This window comes from Lycium barbarum, chromosome 2, assembly GCF_019175385.1.
Source record: "Lycium barbarum isolate Lr01 chromosome 2, ASM1917538v2, whole genome shotgun sequence".
Taxonomy (NCBI): domain Eukaryota; kingdom Viridiplantae; phylum Streptophyta; class Magnoliopsida; order Solanales; family Solanaceae; genus Lycium; species Lycium barbarum.
Window position 1 is genome coordinate 127,839,781 of NC_083338.1, and position 15,580 is coordinate 127,855,360.

Here is a 15,580-nt window from a genome sequence, read left to right on the forward strand (position 1 = left end):
ATTGATTTAAGCTTATTTTTTTAAAGCCTTATCTGGTGGTTCAGGTCTGGTTCGTTTAAAAAAGGGCTATTTTTTTTTTCTATAGCCACATAGATTCTTTTTTTTTTTGAAAAATTTCGATAACGAAAAAAAAGATTTGCACCATTTGTGTAACTGCACGTATATCTAAATTGTAAAGTTGAGGGGTATATTTACACATTTGGCGAAAGACAAATTGCATTTGATAAATCGCCCGCAGGCAATGCGATTAAGAGCCCGTTTGGATTGGCTTATAAGTTGCTTATAAGCTGTTTTCAAGTTTTTTTGAGTGTTTGGCTGGCCAGCTTAAAGCCATTTTATGCATAAAATAAGCCTAAAAAAATAATTGAATCTATTTAGCTTAGCTTATCTAAAACAGTTTATAAATAAAAAAAAATAAGTTAGTCTACCTCTAATTTTTTTTTTTGACTTATAAACTGCTTATTTTAAGCTCGCGTTTGGGATATGTAAAATAAGGACTTGGGTCGGGCTTTTATTTACTTTGGCTATGCCCAGAACAAAAAAAACCTCAAAAAAGACAATAGTATAGGGTTTTACAGAGGTACACTCACAATCCTGAATAGAGAAAGAGAGAATGTGGAGATCAACGTTAGTAGCAAGGAGATCATTTCTCAGTAAACTTGTATCAAATCAAAGCTTTCATGGCCTCCAAAACAACATATCCAAGAATCAAACTTTAGCTCCAGTGACAGTGAGTTCATTTGAATCTTCATTTCGTTATTATTCTCATTGGTTATCTTCCAAATCTTGTTTACATGAAACAACAAGACTTTTCTCATCAACCCCATCTTCAGATTCTGAATCTTTAGGTTCTGTACCCATTGAAAATGATAATAAAGATACTGTTTTTATAGACAATCTTGAAGTTGTTTCATCTGAATCCCATGAAGGGTCCTCTAGTTTTGGAGATAATAAGGTTGTAATGGAAAATGATAATAAAGACACTGTTTTTGGAGACAATCTTGAAGTTGTTTCATCTGTATCCGATGAAGGTTCCTCTGATTTTGGAGATAATAATGTTGTAATGGAAGATGGTGAAGAAGTGGAGGAAGTAAAAGAATTAGATTTGGAGAAATTGGAGAGTGTGTTGTCTCTATTGCAGAGTAGTGGTAGTATTAATGGATCTATTGAGTCTAGTCTTGAGGAAATTGGGTTGTCTTTGAATGAGGAGTTGGTTGTTAAAGTGCTCGAGACGCCATATATACCTGGGGAGAATTTGATTTCTTTTTTCAAGTGGGCGTTGAAGAAACCCGAGTTTAATGTGACGTATAGGGCGATTGAGTTGTTGGTTACTGCAGTTTGTATTGAAGGTAGGAATGTTTATGCTTTATGGGATTTGGTTAAGGAGATTGGAGAAAAGGAGAAAGGGATAGTGACTGCTGAGATTCTTAATGAATTGATTGCTTTACTGTCGAGGTTAGGTAAAGGAAAGGCTGCGTTCGAGATCTTCAATAAGTTTGGGGAGTTAGGATGTGCTCCGAATGCTGATACATACTATTTTACAATTGAAGCTCTTTCTAAGCGTTCGATTTATGATTGGACTTCTACTGTTTGTGAGAAGATGCTAAATGCTGATATGTTGCCTAAAGGTGGCGAGAAAGTCGGAAAAATTGTTTCTTTTCTGTGTAAAGGAAATAAGTCTAGAGATGCGCACTTGGTTTACTTGTCGGCAAAGGAGAAAAATATTAGTCTGCCTGTATCTTCTATTAAGTTCTTGATCAGCTCTCTTTGTCGCAAAGATGAAAGCGTTAAACTTGCACTAGAGATGTTAGATGAGTTTCCTGAAAAAGAGCGGAAGCATGCCATTAAGTCGTTCTCGTATGTCATTAACGGGTTGTGTAGGGCAAAAGATGTAGACATTGATGAGGCCAAAAACCTGCTCTTAAAAATGATCGATGCAGGACCGCCTCCCGGCAATGCAGTATTCAATACGGTTATTAATGCACTCTCCAAGAAGGGAGAAATGGGAGAAGCTAGGAAACTGTTGAAGGTGATGGAGGGTAGAGGTTTGAAACCTGATGTGTACACTTACAGTGTAATTATGAGCGGTTATACAAAAGGGGGTGAGATGGAGGAGGCTCGTAAGATTTTGAATGAAGCCAAAAAGAAGCACTCCAAGCTGAGTCCCGTCACTTATCACACAATTATTCGGGGTTATTGCAAGCTTGAAAAGTATGACAAGGCTCTGGAACTATTGGGAGAGATGAAGGAATATGGTGTTCAGCCTAATGCGGATGAATATAACAAGATTATTCAATCTCTCTGCCTTAAGGCTTTAGATTGGACAACAGCAGAGAAGCTGCTTGAGGAGATGAAGGAGAATGGGCTGCATCTAAATGCAATCACAAAGGGTCTTGTTAGAGCAGTTAAGGAGTTAGAGCAGGAAGAAGTAGGAACAAATGAAATAATGACTACAGCATAATAGGTACCCCGATCTCTGCCTTTATTTGTAGGGATCTGTATCTTCTGTTTCATTTTTCTGTTATGGTTATTGAGATAAATGGCACGCTTAAAACTGTAACACCTGCATTTTGTATGCTGAACAGCCTTATAATTCTTAATAAAAGATACTTCTTTTTCATTTTTATATAATGTTTGCTCCCAAATTTCTTGGGTTGAATGGGGATGTGCATTTTTCCTATATTTACCTAGTGGTTCTCTGTTGGCACATCATCAGCCCAAAAAATGACCATTTTGGTGTGTTATGACTACCAGTGGAAATACGTTATTTGCAGCTTCTTCTCTTTTTGGTATATTTATCAATTAAATATGTTATGTACTAAAAGAAAGGCACCAATCAGGTGAATCTGTTGCAAGTCCAAAAAAGGGTAGATGCATGATAAAGTGATATTGGATCTACGAGAAAGCAAAAGCCGTTTGGGACTAAATGGTTTGAAACCTTACAAGCTCTTCAAACCATTTGAAAACTGCTATAGGCATGAAAAAATTAATACGTCCAAGGCATCACAAATTTGAACTGTTGACCATTATAGTGTTTTTTTCTTTGTGAGCTCTCCTTCCAATTGCATTTTGATTCCAACTATTATTTATCTTTGTCTTTGCATCTCTGGTTTCCTTGACATAAAGGAGTGTCATGATGCTATTGAGTAACCCAAAAGTGAGTTCACTCAGTTGGAGGAACCTGTTGACGGTACCATCTTTGATCATGCATAGAAATTGAATTACGTAGGTATAGCTTCTAAGTTGCATGTTCATGGACATATTGTAGGTTACAGCTTGCATGTTTCTAATAGCTTCCTCCCTAAGGAAGTATCCTATACTGTTTTCACTATAGACTAGTATGCATATATTGTATCCTATAGTGTATTAGTATCTTTATATACATCGAGTAGAAAAAATATTAGTTTCTCCTATCTTTCCCTTCCTCCTTATTACTGTATTTCTTTAATGTGAAGAAAGAGGTGTACTCCCTCCGTTTCAACTTTTCTGTCTAGTTTTGACTTGGCTCGGAGTTTAAGAAAGTAAAGAAGACTTTTGAATTTTGTGGTTGTTAACTGAAGATATGTTGAATGTACCAAAATGCCCTTTAATCTTGTGGTCTTAAATATGCCATGAAGAAAGTTGGAATTAAAGAGTTGCCAAAAAAGGAAAAAGGCATTCTTTTTTTAAACAGACTAAAAAGAGAACAAATTGAAATGGAGGGAGTAACATTTTTCGGTTACTGTAGCTTTTGATCTCTGAGAAGTTCCTTTCATAGCATTGTGAGTAAAGGGATATATAATCCTTTCGTTGCATTAATTTGGGACATAAGAGTTGGAAGATCGTACATTCTCCATCTTCCCTCCCCCTCCTAATTATGTATTCTTCATACTATATATACATATATATATATATATATAGTATGAAATATGTTTATAATTGTGTATAATCTATGCATAACCTATGTACAATAGTTAGGAAAAGTAAACAGTGAATGCGGTCGGCTATTTGTGTAAAGATCCCATTAGGTATTGCAGCCAACTCGTTGTCCATTACATAAAAAATGCTTTGCTTGTAAGGGGTCTGACTTCTTGGTGAAGCGCAAGTATCATTTAGTAAAACAACAAAAACTTTGCCTCATATGTTCCTCTCTGTCTGCCCGTTGCAGTTAGTAAGCAGGTGATTCGTGTCCCAAGATAAATTGCTGAACAGAGAAGAATGGGATGTTAGTCATAGCTGAAGAAGGGATTACTGTATGGCCACTGGTTCATAATTTCACATCAATTGCTTTGGTGAGAGGAGAACGCTGTCTCATCACCTTAAAGTATCCAAGCTTCTTTTTTGGCAAGTAACTTGTTGACTCAATTTTGACTTGCAGTCTTATAAGATGTGAGACGTTGAAAATCTACATTGCCTTTCGTTTGATTGTAGTTAAATTTGTAATGCTGGTTTCTACTGCCGCTGCTCTAACTTCATTTTCTATCTACACTATTAAAAGATAACCAGAGTCTCATGTGATTTTACTTGTCAGATGTGAGACATTGAAGTTCTACATGACTATTTGTTTTGATATTGTGCTGTTATTCAAAAAAAAAAAAAAAAAAATTGTTTTGATATTGTGTTGCTAGTAAATTTGTAATGTTGTTTCTATGCGGCTATCTACACAAGATGACCAGAATTTCATGTGGTATTTACACTATTTGTAGAGGATAAGCAGATGCTGCTTCTCTCTGCAACACTTACATGTGTATGTATACATTTCTTCCTCATAAATGAGCTGATGGGCGCAGCATGGTCTTGTCTATGAAGCAGAGAATACAACACATTATAACTTAGCATTTATTCATGATCTAGAAATGCAGTACCGATAACAATGACAATAATATATGTCTGCAATTTACAATTACAATGCCTTGTATTTAATCTTTGGCAAAGCTGATTTTTAAGACTACCCATTGTGTAAAAGAATCTGAAGATCTAACTCAAAATCTTTGGGCAATGACAATGAGTAGAGTCGCTCGAGATTAGTTAAACCCACTTTAGAATCAGTGAAGAACAAGTGCATCATTCTCTAATATCTTTGATTCTACGTAGCCCTTTTGCTACATCAATCATATCTGGTTGATATTGTCCCTTCTTCTAAATGCATCTTACAGCAAAATCATAGAAGTCTTTTAATTGTTGTCCTATAATCTCATTGACTCCAGATAAGAAGCTCGAAAAAATTATTCCAAAACTATAAACATCAGTTTTTTGAGTAACTGTACCTGAACACCAATATACAGGATTGATGTATCCGTATGTCCCACATACTTTATCTTCTACTTGCAATTTTCCAGGCGGTAGTGATATGGACAGTGAGAAATCATAAAGTTTAGCAATACATCACCTTTGATGTCTTTGGACCTCTGTGAATGATAGGTGTAGCAAATGCAGAATGGAGATAGACGATTGTTGTAGCAAATTTTATTTGCTACACCAGGACCAATCCTTCAAATTCAAGCCAATAGCCTACCAGTTTCCACACGTATTTTAGCATACTTCTCTTTGTTTATGATTTATCGTCACTCAATGCCGGCAATTGTTAGCTTCCGCATGACGTCTTATTCTTTGGATCCCATCATGTTGCCATCTCACGCTCTCTGGTGCTTAAGTTACAAAGGGGAATTTGGTCTTTACCATTTGACAAGGCAATAAACTCTGCTACCGGTAAACTTCCATTCTTCATAAAATGCTCATGTTTTTGCTTTTCTGTTGTGGTGGAAAAGGTGGGGTTCTTCAACTTATGTCTGCTGAAGAGGTACACCATCTGATCTTACAAGAAATGCAGATGCTAATGCAAATTTCACTACATCGCCAGTGATAATGCTGTGGGTTTAAATCCAAGGAAGTATCAGATAATTTGTGGAAAAGGATGGCAGAAGCTAGAGTTTTGACTTTTCTTACTAGTGTATTTGGGTAGCTTTCAGTATTGGACAAATATATTCGAAAAGAAGAAAAATATTGGACAAATAAGTGTAGCCTACGGGAATTATTTGACTTTTGCTCGGTGGTAGCCATTTTCATGGACAAAATATGTTCACGTTAAATCGCATGGTCATTTTGTTGTTTCATACTTATCTAAATACAGATAATGTCTACTTTCCTAGGAGTTGTACTTTTCAGCTTATATATTTCATAACTAGTTTGGATCTATAGCGATCTTCTTTAGTACAGTGGACAAACAAACTAAATAAAATTGTCAAAGCTCAAAGCAATACGGAGTAGAAACTCCATCTTCATCCTTAAATGCATTATTTAGAGTATCAAAGCCTCAGGATTGTGTCCGTCATTTGTTAGAAAATTGTTACACCAGTTGCCTCCCTCCAGACATGTCTAATCGTGATTTTGTTGACATATAACAAAAATCTACAATCTTCAATAATAGTTCTGTTATTTTCTTGTATTTGGAAATCTAAGCTGAAAACAAAACCCAAGTAAAATCAGAAATGGAGAAGAAAGCAAAAAATTAATCCGAGCCCACTAATTTCACTGCGTTTCCTTAAGAAACTTAATTTCCTCCTAATACTTGAGGTTTAGGATTATTTTCTTCCAGGATAGAACGGATTGCTATCATCGGTGTAGTTGTACTTCAAACACCAGTACTCAGTGAACTCAAAAGATCGGTCGAATCACACTTCGAACTTACTTTATAATGTAGAAAATAATATATAGTAAAAAAGAGAGATTTCAGAATTTTCGTAAGGAAAAATTTGAGAAAACGGCCAGGTATTTATAGCCAGTAATGGATAGTGTGAACAAGTGCTATCGTGTCTTATCGGAAAAGTCATGCCTAGTCAACGCAAAAAAAGGTGTTGTTTAAATTGCATCCTTTCTCCTGGTGTCTTTTCGAAAACACCTATTCATTTCCCATTCACACCTCTTAAAAATCCAACAACTTCTAAGTGGATGGTGTTTATGTCATCTTCAATAATAAGCTTGAGAACAAATAAGCAATCTGATTCTATTTCTACTGCTTCATAATCCATTTAGTTTGCAACGTTTAATCCTTGCTTGATGCTCCACAATTTTATAGTAAAACTTGAAGTAGGCTTCGTCTTATTTGGGTATCTAACAAGCCACTTTTCCTATCGTCTCTACAGATCCCTCCAAAGGCAACATTCCGTAGAAAGTGTTTTAACATTACCATCCATGTTAAGTTTTATCTTTCCAACACAAGGAGGACCAAACTACTAGTTTAACAGAACAAGTTTCTTACAAATAAAGAAAATAATTTTCCTAACGAAAGTAGAGAAAACAAGTTTAACAAGTGACATTCCACACTAATTGTGTTCCTTCCACCTCATCTTCACTCCCACCCCATACCCCTACATCACCCACCTTTATAGTATTCATCTAGATTATATATAAATAATTCTATAATGATTTTTTAGGTTAAGGGTCAAAAACACACCTCAAGTATCACCTTTTTTTTGAGTTTCCTAGCTGAATTATCAGGTGTGAGAGTTTTTTACCTAAACTATCACCAACTAGTTTGCAAAACGCACCTCAACTATTAGTTGTTCACTTTTCCTACTTGAATCATTACCAACTAGTTTGTAAAACACACCTCAACTATCAGTTTTCAAGTGTGTTTTGCAGACTAGTTAATGATAGATTAGGTTGAAATTTTTTTTGCAAACTAATTGGTGATAGTTTAGATAAAAAACTTTTACACGTGATAGTTCAGGTAGAAAACTAAAAAAATGTGATACTTGAGGTGTGTTTTTGATTATTATTTCTATTTTTTTTTCTTACATAACGAACTCAAAAAGATAAATAAGAAATCCGAAAATCATTGTTCCAGAAATTATTTCTCATGAAAAAGCATTTTCCTCACCGAACACACCCCTAAAAGTACAAATAAACCGTATGTATTATGAACATCTTGAGGGGGCTATGTATCAAATCCAGGATACCAAAACATAAGTAACAAAAAGTACAAAAATCATATCCACTCCCCCACACTTCACTCCCTCTCCCTGTTCTCCAACCATGTCTACTCTCCTCTTCTCACTTCCATCAAAGTTTTCAACTTTCTCCACCCCACTTCCTTCACTTTCAACACCAACCCTTTTCACCCTTTGCTTTTCGAAACCAATTACCAACAACCCCATTTTGTTTAAAGCCTCAAAAAGATCAGATTTTAGAGTGTTTGCTGATGATGGAGATGCTGATGGAGGTGGTCCAGATGACTATGACATGGATGAAGATGAAGTAGAAGAAGCAGACAATAAAAAGGATTTTGATGTTGACTATGATACACTTTTTGGTAGGGGTGGTGATGAAATTGCAATGGTGCATAGTAGTAGTTTTGTGTTTACTCAAGGATGGGATTCTGAGAAGATTGTGGATTATAGGATTAATGAAGAGGAGTTTCATAAGATTTGCCTTTTTGATTGTGATTTCTTTATAAGAAAACCACCTGACCCTGATAATGATGTTTATGATTTTCGTGAGGTTATATTCTGAGTCTCTCTGTCTCTCCTTTTTTTTTTTTTTTTTTTGGTGGGAGTATTAGTACGGTTGTGGAGTACTAGGTTCTGCACACTTGTATATTGAAAAGTGCATCGTTTGGTTTCTTTTTATGAATAAAATATCTGCATTTAATGCCTTTGCAACAACAACAACAACATACCCAATATATTCCCACAAGTGGGGTCCGGAGAGGGTGGAGTGTACACAGACCTTGCCCCCTACCTTTATGGGGGTAGAATATAGAAAGGTTGTTTCCGTTGGACCCTCGGCTCAAAAAAATCATTTTTCAGAAAATGGTTTGAAATAGGGGTCGTTTGGTTCGAAGACAAGTTATGTTGGGATTAGTAATGCTGCGATTAGTTATGCTGACATTAATTCTTATTGACTGTTTGGTTTATTGTATTAAAAATAACATGCATTGCATAATTTGTACATAATACTGAATAGGGTGTATAAATAGTACGGGTATTGTTAATGCCATGGTTTACTATGTATAAGAATAGTACTTAATAGGGTGTATAAGTACTACTGGTATTAGTTGTACAAGACTTAAATTTTCAACCAAACAGTGTACTAAAATTTTATACCAACATTATTCTACCTAATACACCCTACCAAACGACCCACAGGGTTATATTTTCTCTATATCCACATAAGCTGCTCCAACCTTGATGAGCATGATTTCCTTGGTAACCTATGCTTGTGGACTGGACAGGCTGTCTGGTGGATTACACCACAGATGGTATTTAAAGAAAAATAGGGGTTTTGTCTTTCCATGTTACATGGACTCAAATACGGGTGTGTATTTGGTATGTCAACTGAATATCCTGTGTGGATAGTTCTATTTGATAAAGTTTATAGAGTATTTTGAAGGATTTCACCTAATACTCCCCCACCCATGTGTATGTTGAACACGGGTAGGTCAGCAAATGAAAAGAACATTATAACAAAGTTTGGGGGTGAAGGGGAATTCAGCTAGTGAAATTTGAATGTTAGTTACCATTTTTAACAATGTATGTGCTAGCTAATGAAGTATCATTTCTATTTGTTATGCAGATGTATGTTACACCTCCCGATACTGATATATATGCCATTCCCAGAGTTCTTGCACCAATGCCTCAGAAGGTATAGTGTTTATATGTTTGATTATACATGCCGTATGACTTACTTTTGAGTTTTTAGGATTCGGCTTACTATAGTTTTAGTGCGATTAAGTAACTTACTGATCAAGAATATGTTTTATCATGTAGTATATCAGGTGTGCAATGAGTGATTATGGGTGCTACAATGTCACCGAGCCTCCCATTGATGCGCCTAGAGATCCTATGTATAAATCCGAGAGGGAAGTTATGAAGGTACCAATGTTTTCTATTTCAACTCATTAGACATTTGTTCTTCCATATGCTGTATATTTTGCTAAACATATGAAGATTGTGAAGTAGTATTAAGTTGTGAAGTCAAATGCAAGCTGGACTATATTACATGGAATGAGCTTCCATTGAGACATAAAAAGAAAGGAAAGTTAAAGATAGGCACTTTTATATTCTTGTTTTAGTTTGTTTTGTTTCTTTTTACTTTTAGGAAGGTCTCCCCTTAATCCTCTTTCTTTTTTTGTCTTTGGATGGAGTCCCAAAACTTTCTTACCCATTTTTGGTGCTTATTTAGGATTTTTTTTTTTGTTTAAGCCTTATATACTGACCTCTTGTACTCCATCAATGTATCCTAAAAAAAACTCATCAAATTTCTTATGATTGTATCACACAACTATGACATTCAAGTACTTAATCCAAAACATTTCATCTTGACTGGTATGAAGGCTCTGTTCATTTGAATCGGAAAGTAAGAACATTTACTCTTGCATTCTATGGGTTGTATGATCAGCGTATCTCTGTTGCAGGTATTCTTGACAAAGCACTACAGGAACCGCAGGGCAGGTGATCCAGAGTTTGCTCTTGATTTTGAAGAAATATACGTTATTGATTCAAAAACCAAATCAATCACGAGAGCCAAAGTAGTGGTAAGTAATTGTGATGCTTGATCTAACACCTTTTCTTCTAGATTTGCTAATTTTTTATGCATCAACTAACTTGCCTGATGCTTATCTTTTCTTTCGTGGACATAGCTTTTTCATTTTCATATAGCTGAATCTGCTGCCTGTATAAATGGTGTTCTAATTGTTAATTCTTTGAAGATATGTTTAACAATTTACACCGGTCAAAGACCAATTCTGGCCAAATTTTACAGTGCAAAGGAGCATAGGAATTTCAGGAAATGGGGTTGTTCAAGGGAAAGGGTGTAGAGGTCAGGAGGAGTTTGGATGGAAGAGGGTAAGGGGTAAAGGGCGGAAACTGAAGGATTTAAGTTTAAATTTATTTTGTTTGTTCCATGGAAGAGGGGTAGGGGTAAGGCTGCAATGACTATCTTGCACTGATTAGGCTTAATGTTTTGTTTGCAATAGAGCAGGAGTAAATTGACAATTACTCCCCAAAAACGTATACCAGTCGCAAAAGAGCCATTTCCACTTTACTGATAATGCCAAAGGATTTCATTTTTAGACGGGAAAGGGAGGGGTGGTGGTGGTTCTGTTAATTAACTGTTTGGGCTATGATTTAGGGACTACACTTAGAATTAACCTAAAATCCTATGTTGCTCAGACTCTTCAAAAATGCTGTAGGTGCATGCTGGATCCTCATAAAGTATTTCATTTTTGGAGGACTCGATACGAGTACAGGAACATTTTTGGAGAATCTGAGCAACAAAGAAAGAGCCATTCAAAAAGTTGATAATAAATGAATATTGAGCCAAAGATATGTGGCTTTGAGCAGGTGGTTTAAATGTTTTGGTTGAATTGGTCTTATAGCCAGTTTGGCCAAACTTCCAAAATCTGCTTATTTGAAAAGTGCTTTTGGAAAGTACAGTTTGTGTTTGACTTATCAATTTGAAAATTACTTTTTCCCGTATTAGAGCAACAATTTGTGCTTGGCCAAGGTTCTAAAAATGCTTCTGTATAAAAGATGTTTTTCTGCTTCTAGAAAACAACTTCTGCTACTACGTAAAAGCACTTATTTCCCCCCTAAAAGCTTGACCAAACTCCTCAACTCTCTAAAGTTAGCACTTAAAGAAAGAGAGGCACTTTTGGCTTTGCAGAAGCTTGGCCAAACATGCTATTAGATGCCCAAGTATAGTCTTCAGAGTGCGATAGTTCGAGCTCCAAGTTCTTGAACTTTCCTCCATCAAAAGTGCTTCTGAAAGGTGTTATGATTTCATCCGGAGCTGCTTTCGTTGTATCAAGAAACACACGGACAGACTCTCAGATAAAGTAGAGAATGTTGATCTTCTTTTTCGGTACTCTTCTTTAGAATGCGTCAGGATTTAAACAGAATAGTCAGACCCTTATTCATGATATTCCTAGTAGACTCCATACTTACGGCTTTTGCTTGCCTGATGGATGGATATAAAACTGTTACCCTTGCTCCAATTGCTTATTCTGCTTTTGCTTCTTACTCCTATCTGTTAAAACATTCAGATATAGTATGAAGATGTGAGGTCTTATGGTTTGACCAGCTTAAAATGTTTTACGTCTCCCAGTTATTTGTAACCTTTGGTTGCTTCCTTTATTGTTAGTTTTAAAAAGTTATTTTGTTTTCAAAAAATAGGTGACAGTTCCTGGAGGAAGAAGCAGGGATAGGAAGAATGATTTACTTGTCATCCGTGATAATGGGAACTCGTTCAAAATTATACCATCAGTGAGTATTCTGAACTCAAATTCTTACTTACCTTTGTATTATTGTTGCTGTCTATCCATCTCTGATGAGTGAGCATCATATTAATTTAGGAGGAAAGAGATGATTTTACCACTGTGATAGAGAAAGAAGAGTGGAACAAGTCAAGGCAAGACATGGAAAGACACCTTAGTAAGCTAAGGGACTTCAGTGTTTCAAATTGGTTTTAGTTGGCCAATGAATATTTCTCTGGTAACATCTCGGAAATGCTGGAAGAGCTAGACAGATCGAATACCCTAATAGCTGAAGGAAGCGACTTGGTTGATGCAAAAATGTTCATGGTACTGATAGAGGCAATGGCTTCCAAATTTCAGAATCGTAATCGTACATTGTCTGTGGCTCCATGGCTTGTGAAAATTATCAGTGGAAGAAGGTTTAGGGTTAGCTTACATAGAAAGTAATGTAGCAAACAAATTCACAGTATTTCCAGTAGAAGGAGATGTGCAAACTTGATCAATAACATTGTGGCAAAGCAATAGTGTTCGAAACAAAGATGGTTGTGCATTTTCTTTCCTAATTATGAAAGCTGGAAGCATTGGGAATACAGTGCAATTGAATTTGCTTTAAAATTTTACTACTGTTTTATAGTAGTTAATTTGCTTTTTTTTTTTTTTTTGGGCTAGTTTTAACCACACCTGTTGGTAATTTGCTCATGCAGTAAGGTATTACTAGTTCTTTGGTTGAAACGTAATCTACAGTTTATACACTACCATAAGCTCATAACTAAATATTGAGAGTCATTGTGACATTTTAAGATCGCTATAGATTAAAAAACATAGTTAACTTCTGCGCTTGTTTTGTGATTAGGTTGCATTAAGAGATTAATGGAATTATAAGTAATAGGTAAAGCATCAAATGGAGAAATTTATTATAACAATCGAGTAACATGTACGGAGGTAACTTTTACTAATGCCAACTAGTAATTGAGATTTGTGAAGTGAAGTTGGACACTTTTTTTTTTTTTGGTCATACACCCAAAATCACTAAACTGCCAAGTGTTGATTCCAACAGACAACTCTGAAAATCAGACTTCCTACATATTATGAAAATCTAATAAAGATAGACTCTGGTCTTGCCTAGCAAATAGCAAACACAAGTCTTAGACAAAATCAATTTGACATGCTTGAGACTTCCTTGGAAATTTAGTTATTCTTTGTAGCATACGATACTTTGCCTGAATAGAAGCACGCAATTTCACTGTCTGCAAAACTCGGGCATTCTCAAGAATATAGCTCAACATAGCAAACTCATCTTCATCATCATCAAAACTGCCAACTGAAATGCCTTTGAGACATGAATATACACATCCAGGCACATGAGTAGGTTGCCACCAATTAGTGTTTCCCTGAGGGCAATAAAACAAAATTTTACATTCATATATACATTTTCACTTAATTAGAGAGAAATCAACATATTCATGTTGGATAATTGTCACACACATCCAAAAAATAGATAGATCATCATATGCACAAAACCGGTCACTAAAATTAGAGGATAACAACATTAATTAAGACATGATTAAGAGTAGTAGCTAACATTGATAAAAATCAGAGTAAAGAGAATGTTGTATTCAAGCCTTCAAGAGTTTAGTATAGTGATCAATATTGAAGTGGCCCAAAACTATACTGGCCGAAAATCATAGTTATAAAAAGCGATACTGATAATAATAAAACTAAAAATAAAGAGAGTTCTGTAGCACACCGCAAGGTTTGGCACTGAGATATATAAATCCTTCACTCTATGAAGTGCTTGCATCAATCTAGCAAACGATTTGGCCCTTTCATTTTTACCTTCATTTGAGAGTTGCAATGGAATAATAACATTGACGCTTGCCCGAACTAAGGAAGATATATCTTCCATTGAATATGTTTCAGAAACTTTATCCATCAAATTTAGATACTCAAGTTTAGGTGTATTTAACTATGAGATTTTTCAAAACACGAGAGCTTATAACAAACTTAGACACATTATCATAACCATCCGTTTCGACATAAAGAGATTGCAACATTGGACACCTCGATACAAGCTTACGAACATCACACTGCCCTTATAGTGAACAGTAATTAGACTAAGAGTTTTTAGTCTCGGAAGAAAAATAACTTCAGGACAATTGATCCTTATTTGGCCACGCAATTCAAGAACCTTTAGTGTTTTGCACCAGTATAATCGTGCAGGCAAAACCTCTAGGCCATTCTTGAAATTCTGCAAACTAAAATCTTGAATATGATCATTATCGATAGCCCAACGTAACCAATCGTGAAGTTCGTTCTGCTGGTCAAACATCGCAGTTCACACAAGAGAGGATATGAGTCAGGCAAGTCGTTGATGATTCTATTAACACGGCATGATTGTCACGCTGTTCCTTATGCCGCTTATTGCAAGCAGACGCCATGAGAAAAGTGTTGTAAATTGGGGAGAAAAGGACATAAATGGTACCTAACTATGAGAATAGGTTCAAAATAGTGTCTTAATTATGCATTTAACAGTTTTAGTCCTTTAAGTTTGCCACAAGTTAGTAAAAATAGCCCTTTAACTACGAGGGTTGATTAAAAATAGTCCCTTAAGTATGAAATTAACAGTTTTGGTCCTATAAGTTCGTCAAAAGTTAACACTTTTAGTCTCCGATAAAATATTCATTGAACTTTGTTTTTTAGATTTGACGAGAATTATGAAAAAAAAATAGCGAGAACTCACATTTAGAGGTACACATTACTAAAGAAAAGGTCAAATACCTCAGGACAAAACCGACGGGCGTTAGTCCGTTATAGGGAAAAAAAAAAAACCAACAGACTTGATAATGTTACAAAATAGTGTCTCGGAACATAAAGACAGAGGACTGTGTCAATTAAAACCGAGGGAGTCCATTGACTAAGTAAAATACACCGGACCTTAGAAATAAATTAGAAATAGCAGAAACTATAAAAATTGTCACTACTAAGAACAAGAAAAAACAATGGACGGAAACTGATGGATAAAATTGAGGAACAATGGACAGAGACTGATGGATAAAATCGAGGGACACTATTTTTTTTTATTATTATTTTGTTTTATGAAAACCAACGAACTTTCGTCGGTTATTTTCGAGGAAAAATGCACGGAAACTATTTTTTTTAAAAAAGAATCACTACAATGGAAGTATTTATTTTTATACCTGGTCTTCAGTCTAGTGTATTTTACTTAGCCGATGGACTCCCTCGGTTTTAATCGACAGAGTCCGTCAGTCTTTGTGTTCCGAGACACTATTTTCTGACATTATCAAGTCTGTAGGTTTTTTCCTTGATGTTTCCCTATAACCGACTAAC

The 15,580-nt window shown here is 35.6% G+C and overlaps 3 protein-coding genes across 4 annotated transcripts; 2 read left to right on the forward strand and 1 right to left on the reverse strand.

Moving 5' to 3' along the window:
- The first annotated feature begins 507 nt into the window (after positions 1–507).
- On the forward strand, positions 508–4,497 carry LOC132627159 (small ribosomal subunit protein mS80 (rPPR6)). Of its 2 annotated transcripts, none has more exons than XM_060342325.1 (2): positions 508–2,464; positions 2,841–2,859. In XM_060342325.1, exon 1 carries the CDS (start codon positions 614–616, stop codon positions 2,459–2,461), a length of 1,848 nt encoding a protein of 615 aa, XP_060198308.1. In that variant the 5' UTR covers positions 508–613; the 3' UTR covers positions 2,462–2,464; positions 2,841–2,859. The 2 variants fall into 2 exon arrangements, with proteins under 2 accessions (XP_060198308.1, XP_060198307.1); XM_060342324.1 differs by lacking the exon at positions 2,841–2,859 and adding an exon at positions 4,148–4,497 and having other exon boundaries at positions 509–2,464.
- A 3,407-nt stretch (positions 4,498–7,904) lies between these two features.
- On the forward strand, positions 7,905–12,852 carry LOC132627160 (PLASTID TRANSCRIPTIONALLY ACTIVE protein 6, chloroplastic). Its single transcript, XM_060342327.1, has 6 exons — positions 7,905–8,478; positions 9,553–9,621; positions 9,747–9,851; positions 10,394–10,513; positions 12,153–12,242; positions 12,332–12,852. Exons 1-6 carry the CDS (start codon positions 8,014–8,016, stop codon positions 12,446–12,448), a joined length of 966 nt encoding a protein of 321 aa, XP_060198310.1. The 5' UTR covers positions 7,905–8,013; the 3' UTR covers positions 12,449–12,852.
- A 136-nt stretch (positions 12,853–12,988) lies between these two features.
- On the reverse strand, positions 12,989–14,150 carry LOC132627161 (putative FBD-associated F-box protein At5g56440). Its single transcript, XM_060342328.1, has 2 exons — positions 13,980–14,150; positions 12,989–13,623 (listed from the first exon to the last, which is right to left on the reverse strand). Exons 1-2 carry the CDS (start codon positions 14,136–14,138, stop codon positions 13,378–13,380), a joined length of 405 nt encoding a protein of 134 aa, XP_060198311.1. The 5' UTR covers positions 14,139–14,150; the 3' UTR covers positions 12,989–13,377.
- Positions 14,151–15,580: the final 1,430 nt, after the last annotated feature.